The 7,790-nt window shown below is 43.8% G+C and overlaps 1 protein-coding gene across 2 annotated transcripts; it reads left to right on the forward strand.

Moving 5' to 3' along the window:
• Positions 1-282: 282 nt before the first annotated feature.
• Positions 283-7,534, forward strand: SNX12 (sorting nexin 12). 2 transcript variants are annotated; one of them, XM_052663341.1, is made up of 4 exons: positions 283-523; positions 5,329-5,424; positions 6,693-6,817; positions 7,225-7,534. In XM_052663341.1, the coding sequence occupies exons 1-4, from the start codon at positions 359-361 to the stop codon at positions 7,325-7,327; spliced, it is 489 nt and encodes a 162-aa protein (XP_052519301.1). In that variant the 5' UTR covers positions 283-358; the 3' UTR covers positions 7,328-7,534. The 2 variants fall into 2 exon arrangements, with proteins under 2 accessions (XP_052519301.1, XP_052519302.1); XM_052663342.1 differs by having other exon boundaries at positions 283-511.
• Positions 7,535-7,790: the final 256 nt, after the last annotated feature.

Below are 7,790 nucleotides of genomic sequence, written 5' to 3' on the forward strand. Positions count from 1 at the left end.
CGAGGAGCAGCGATTGGCGGATCTCCCCTGTAGTGCTTCCTAGGATACTGGGGGGAATACATGTTGGAGATGCAGGTTCCGGGGCACACACCCGCCCGGAAGTCTGAATGATGCCTTCTTCGTACAGGCGTGCAGGCCGTCAGCGTAGCCGCTATTCAGGGTTCCGGGCCCTTGGCCGTGGCGGCGTGCGCGTGCGTGCGTGCGTGCGTGCGTGCGTGCGTGGGCGCGCGTGCGCGGCGCCGCCGTCTGTGGGTTGGCTGGTTATTTTGCAAGCGGGAGGGGCCGTGCGCGCTCTCTGTCTTTGGTCTCTGTCCCCCCACCCCCCCCTTTCCCCGGTCTGGGTCTCTCCTTCGGAAAGATGTCGGACACGGCAGTAGCTGACACTCGGCGCCTTAACTCGAAGCCGCAGGACCTGACCGACGCTTACGGGCCTCCGAGTAACTTCCTGGAGATCGACATCTTTAATCCACAGACGGTGGGCGTGGGCCGCGCGCGCTTCACCACCTATGAGGTTCGCATGCGGGTGAGTCACGGGGTGAGGGAGACAGCTGAGGGAGGACCGGGCGGCTGGGCGGGAAGGGCGGGGGCGGGGAGGGGGAAAAACTGCCATAGGGAAGGCTAACGGTGGAGGAAACACTTGAGGGGTCATTTGGGGGTTAGGGGCTTAGTAGGTTTGCTGAGAGGTCTGCACACAAGGTTGTGGCCTGAGGATGCAGAAAACTCCTGAGGGGGCACTCCTGGCCTGATGACCAGCCTGAGGGAAAACAGGTACCCAGGAGCAAGAAGGAAGCAGGGCTGGAGACGGTGGGGGTGGAGAGGATTAGAGTGAGGAATTCCAGGAAGTAGGAATCAGAGCTGTAGCAACAGAAGGAGGGAAGGAAGAGTGGAGGAGGGCTGGGGGATGGAAAGCCAGAGCGATATGCTGCGGGGTCCCAAAACGAGGTTGTGGGAAGTCAGTCTGAGGAAGGGGATCAGGAAGGCCCAACTTCTTCCTAATGAGGTCTCCGTGGATGATCAGTTCTGCTCAGTCGTGTCCGACTCTTTGCGACCCCATGGACTGCAGCACATCAGGCTTCCCTGTCCATCACCAACTCCCGGAGCTTGCTCAAACTCACGTCGAGTCCGCGATGCCATCCAACAATCTCATCCTCTGTCGTGGATGATGGGGTTGAGCAAAGCCTGGGTTAAAGGGAAGAGAGACTACAGGAAAGGGAGACAGTGGACTTGGTGGAGCAGATATAAGAACGGGAGGCTCCTTGAGTGCTTCCCAGACTTGTGTAGAATTAACATCTGAAAGAGAGAAGTGTTCAGTGCTTGTTTTCTCAGGTACTACATGCTCACTGGAAAACCTGACCTTGCAACTCGGATTGGTGGATTGTTAGTCGCTGCCCTCATCTTGTGCTGACCCTTTAGATCTGAAGTATCCAGAATGTTTATTTCAGTATTTACTGGCTCTCATTTGGGTTTTCTGTATATGAATGCCCATTTACTCTTTCTGCCCTAAATTAACCTTTTGGATTCATTATATTAGTCCTTGGTCTGTAGTTAACTTTAATATATGACATTTAAGTGCTGCTCTAGGAGTGGCTTCTTCCAGTGTGCACTACAGAGGACTTTATTCTCTAGTTCTTAGTCCACCATGCAAGGATGGAATGTGCAGAGTACATGGTTTGCAGGTTCTTTGCCCCCACTGAAGTGGTTACAGGCAAAAAGGTTGAGAGCCATTTCCTAATTTTCCTTATTTTTTTTCTCAGACTAGGGGGCCAGAATATTCTCTATGGACAGCATGCTGCTCAAACAGCATTTGAAGACCTAGAAGAGTGTATGTGCTTTTATTTTTGAATGAATGAATTGAATGAGAGAGTATGCTGTCCCAACTCAACTTTGAAATCTAACTGAGAAGTGATCTCCAAATTCCAAGTTTGGCAAAGTCCAAACTGAAGAAAGAAACACGAATAGCAGAAAATGAGAAAAACTCATCTATATAAGAATTATATGAAATCATCTCTTTGGGGAAGAATGGATGTTAGATCCCTCAAAATATGATAAAAGCTGGGAACTGTTAATGGTACCTAAAGAGGCCTGGGCGTAACTTGTTCAGTGTAAGAACTCTTCTGCTGTGGGGTTTTGGAGACGTTGTCTTGATGTATTACCCAAGAGCTGTAGGGATTATGAATGGAATTGTTTGCTACGCTACTTCTAATAACAAGAGCTGTTCATCTAGTGCCTGTCGTGTGTCAGGCACTGAACTAGGATTTAATTTCTAAATCCTTACAAAAACACCATTTTACAGATAGGAAACTAAGGAGGAATGCAATATAAGTAATTTACCCAAGTACACATAGCTAATAAGTGGCAGTGTTGGGATTTGAACCCAGATCTGCCTGACTCCGAAGCCCATCATACTCTTTCCACTACATTGTAGTGTCTTTGGCAGTGCTTAGTTGCAAAACTTTAGTGTGCAAGGATTTTTTTACCCACTAAGCTTTTCATCAGGCCTTAGCACAATTACTAATTGTATGGTAATGATAGGACTGATGGCAGTTCCTAATTCTGTGGGTTTGAGTTAATTTGTATTTTTGTTAATTTGTATGGCTGTATAGACTTTTAATATTTTGTTGAGCTCTGAGGGGAAATTGATGAAATCATTTGGTTTTAAATTGCTAATCTAAGTGACTGATCATGGTAGGTATTATAGGGAGTATGAGGCTCAGAGAATGGGCTTTGGGAGTTGGGCATTGTGTATGGTAGAAGCAGATGGCACTGACTTTTTTCATTTGTATAATAATAGCTCAGGGAAGGAATATCTATCCCCCTCACCCCCATAAGAAATGAGTCTGGAGAGTTGTTCTGGTGACTTCACATGATATGTATGGGACTTTGCAAATGTCAGTTATCCTTTGGACTTGAACTTTGCTTCTTTCTTTCCTTTCCCTTGATTTTGTTTTGATCAGAGCCAAAGGAGGACTGTGTATCCTGTACTACACAATCCTGTCTCTCTCATACAGTTTGTAGGTTGGAGCTGAGAGAGTATCCTAGTACATAGTAGCCCCTTCCTTAGTTGGCTAGGTGCTGAGATGAAAGGTCATTATTGTCACCATGAGGTAGGGAAGAATATTTTTGTAAGTCAAAGGAGGAAGTCCACAAAATGACGGTGGTTTTACTGTGTCTTGGAAGAATCTACTCAGCACTTTTTTTCTTATGTCTTTCTGTTGGCCTACTAGTTAAGGTTCTACTGTTTGGGATCACAGTATTTGTAATGAGCTCTGGTGGAAACCTAGAATCTCAAAATACTGAATAGCTTTTTTTCTTAAATGATTATTTTTACTCCCAGCTTTATTGAGATATAATTGACAGATAGCGTTGTGTGGTGTTGTTGTTCAGTTGCTCAGTCATGTCTGACTCTCTGCGACCCCATGGACTACAGCATGCCAGGCTTTCCGGTCCTTCACCATCTCCTGGAGCTTGCTCAAATTCTGTCCATTGAGTCAGTGATAACATTGTGTAGGTTTAAAGTATAGAATGTGATGATTTGATACATATACATATTTGTGTACAGGATTCTGAGAATGTTCTTTATAATGGCTTGTTTTGAATAGTTAATACATGCACATGGTACAAAATCGAAAGGTACAAAAATGATATACTATATATACTGAAAAAAATCTGTGTACCCATGTGGACCCATGTGATTTAAAACTATGTTGTTCAAGGGTCAGCTGTACTGTAACAATGAGGTCTCCCTCTCCTGCATTCTGGAGGTTCCTCTTTCTGAAGAAACTACTGCTTCCATTAATAAGATACTGCTTTACACATTTCTCATTCCACTTCAATCCACTGCCATTCCTGGGATCATGATCCTGAGTAGAGTTGTAACTAATGTAAGTTGGCCAGTTATTTGGCTTTATTGTGTGATGCTGTATACCTAGATCCTGAAAAGTCAGTATCCAGACGAGGACTACAGAACGTAACATAGCAAGGAATGTGTGACGCTCCAGCATAGTGCCAGTGCCCTTTTCCTGCTCTGAGTTAGTTGTGGAGAAAGTAGAAAAACTAGCTCCTTTTATTTCCATCTACTGATCTGAATTGACTGGTAGGAAGTATAGTCAGTATTAATACATTTGTTTGGCTATTTCTGTTTAGAACCTATAGATAGGAGTGAGGATCAGGGCTTTTTGTTTGTTGGAGGTTCATGTTGCCAATGGAGTCTTGGGAAAATTCTCAGTGATTAAAATGTGGGAATCAGCTGATGTATATCAGGGAGCAAACTATGGAAAATCAACTTAATGTAATTGCTATTTCTGCTGCACTTTCTGGATAAGGGGAGGGTAAACAGATACATAGTTCACTGTTAACCAATTGAGTGTTTATTGAGTAACTTGCATAATCTGCATTTAGGGAGATGCAGCAGTAGTCATGGCTCCTGATTTCAATGAAATTATAATTTACTTTGGTAGCAAGACTAACATAATGCATAAAACAGTAGTGTGTCAGGCAATACCAAAGTCTTATGTGTCCTAAGAGTTCAGAGGAGGAGACCAATAAATTAAGCCAGTGTTGTCAGGACAGATTGCCTGGATGAAGTGGGACTTGAGCTGGGACTTTTAGAACGGAAGGGATTTGGACAGGAAAAGCAAAGGAAAGCATACTTTGGAGGTGCTTATCTCTTGTTTTTTTACAGGGACCGTAAATTCACTTTTCAGTTGAAAGTGTAATACATGCACACGATAAACTCCAGTTGTACAGTGAAAAATGTGACCTACCCATTTCAGTTGTCTAGTTTTATTCTCCAAAGTCAGTCACTATTATCAGTGTCTTTTCATAAATGTTTTAATTCATAAATATAAATATATACATGTATACATACCCCTTTTAAAAACACAGACTATATACTGTTCTCTGCCTTGATTTTAATGCTTAATATCTTTCCGTATTGGGACATATATATCTTTCTCATTCTTTTCATAGTTGTATTCCACTCTGCAAGTGTACCATAATTTATTTAACCGATTATCTATCGATGGACATTTATTATTATTACAAATGAGAAAATTCAGTGAAAACCCTTGTATACACATATTTATGTATAACTTCAAGTCTGTTTGTGGGATAAATTCTAAGCAGCATGAGACTTCTGATCACCACCTCTGACAAGGCTGGATGTGGTGAGAATTGGTATTCACCCAGTGGTGTTTCAAAAGGGTTATCGGAGCATGGTCCTTAGGAGCTGTTTCTTTTCTTAAGACGTGTTCAAGTGGTTGTGACAGGTGGCCGTCACAGGCTGAGTGTTACTTACCACCTCTCTTCTCTCATTCTTTCTCCTTGTAGACAAACCTACCTATCTTCAAACTAAAGGAGTCCTGTGTACGACGGCGCTACAGTGACTTTGAGTGGCTAAAAAATGAGCTGGAGCGAGATAGTAAGGTATGGCTCTGTTCCCTGTGTGACCCTTGGGAGAGGAGATCTCCACAGGTTTATAAAATCTTGAAGGCAATAGGGAGGGTGAACATACTCTATCTACCAAATCCCAATATGTTAGATCTGAGTGATACCCTTTGAGACCTGAAAGTGGGAAGTTCAGGAGAAATTGTAAAGAAAAATTATTACTTGACTCAGCGGATAGAAAAATCATACAACTTAATTCCTATAGGTGCTAAAAATGGAAAGTTGAGCTAAATTCTTGGATGGTAGTGGACTGTTAAATAAAGTGAAGAATATTTGAAGTTTATTTCCTTTCTTTTGAGATGGTAAACCTGTTCTCCTACAGAAACAGTTGGATTAATTTTTAACTTGAGCCATCCTGACTGTTCTTTTTTTTAAATTAATTTATTTAATTGGAGGCTAATTACTCTACAATATTGTGGTGGTTTTTGCCATACATTGACATGAATCAGCTGCAGGTGTATATGTGTCCCCCTCCCAAACCCCCTCCCACCTCCCTCCCCATCCCATCTCTTTGGGTTGTCCCAGTGCACCAGCTTTGAGTGCCCTGTTTCATGCATCGAACTTGGACTGATCATCTATTTCACATATGGTAGTATACATGTTTCAATGCTATTCTCTCAAATCAGAGTCCCACAGAGTTCAAAAGTCTGTTCTTTATGTCTCTTTTGTTTCGCATATAGGGTCTTGGTTACCATCTTTCTAAATTCCATATATATGCATTAATATACTGTATTGGTGTTTTTCTTTGTGACTTATTTCACTCTGGAAAATAGGCTCCAGTTTCATTCACCTCATTAGAACTGATTCAAATGTGTTCTTTTTAATAGCTGAGTAATATTGCATTGTGTATATGTACCACAACTTTCTTATCCATTCGTCTGCCGATGGACGTCTAGGCTGTTTCCATGTCCTAGCTGTTGTAAACAGCACTGCGATGAACATTGGGGTACACGTGTCTCTTTCAGTTGTGGTTTCCTCAGCGTGGATGCCCAGCAGTGGGATTGCTGGGTCATATGGCAGTTCTATTTCCAGTTTTTTAAGGAATCTCCATACTGTTCTCCATAGTGGCTGTACTAGTTTGCATTCCCACAAACAGTGTAAGAGGGTTCCCTTTTCTCCACACCCCTGACTGTTCTTATGATCTCAGTTCTTGCAAGTTGCTGAACTATGGCATAGGATGGACCCTATTCCTAATAGGAAATTAAATGTACAATGCATTACCACGGATATTTTGCATCTGCCTACAGATTGTAGTACCACCACTCCCTGGGAAAGCCTTGAAGCGGCAGCTCCCTTTCCGAGGAGACGAAGGGATCTTTGAGGAGTCCTTTATTGAAGAAAGGAGGCAGGGCCTGGAACAGTTTATTAACAAGTAAGCCAAGTTCCTGGGGGTTCCTTTTGCTACTTTTGCCATCTTAGTCTTTCTGTATGTTTCATTTCTCTGCTCTTTTGTAATGGGTGATATGATGTGCTGATTGTGTGCTGGGGTCACTGGACAGTAAAACTCCATTCCTTTGAGCAGAATTCTGATCCTGTACCCCAGGGCCTGAGGAAGCATTGCATGTTGGATGTGTCTAGGAATTTGCCCCTACCTTACCTCTCTGTCCCCTTCCTCTCTTCAGTATTGTGGTTGAAATCATGCCCTGCAGCTGTCCTTTACTTGCTTGAACCTCAGGGCTGACTTTGCCCTTCTTCCCCTGTCCACATCCACAGCCCTGCCCCTCTGTAAATTCTCTCTAGTCCCAAAAGCTACTGATAACCATCTTGGTTTCTTTATAGAATTGCTGGGCACCCACTGGCTCAGAACGAACGCTGCCTACACATGTTCCTGCAGGAGGAGGCAATTGACAGGAACTACGTCCCTGGGAAGGTGCGCCAGTAGGAGCCCCTCTCACCACTTGCCCTCTACTTTCCTGCTGAAATGACATTGGTTTTTACACTAAGCCTCTCTCTCTCTCTGATCTGAAGTTGTCTGTCCATCCCCTGGCCTGATAGACTGTCTGGCATTGTGTTCCTTGGTACCTGACTATACCATGGGCACTCTACTAGGATCCTCTTCTCTGAGGACAGGTGGGAAACCACAGGCAGATGCCCTTTGCTTGGGATTGGGGGGGTGGGTGGGGGTATTGGACTGGAAGGCAATTTCTTGGGCATTTACCCATACCAGAAGGCCAACCTTGGGGGCGTAGGTCTTGTATTGGTGGGGCACTTGGATACATACTGATGCTGCAAGTCCAGGGGATTTTTCTTACTCTTAGGTTTAACCAGGAACGTTGAGCAGGGAAAGACCCTGCCTTTCCTACCTGCATGAACTTTTTTCTTTGGGAGAGACCCCGAAGCTCTCA

The sequence above is a fragment of the Budorcas taxicolor genome, chromosome X, assembly GCF_023091745.1.
Source record: "Budorcas taxicolor isolate Tak-1 chromosome X, Takin1.1, whole genome shotgun sequence".
In the NCBI taxonomy this organism is placed as follows: Eukaryota; Metazoa; Chordata; class Mammalia; order Artiodactyla; family Bovidae; genus Budorcas; species Budorcas taxicolor.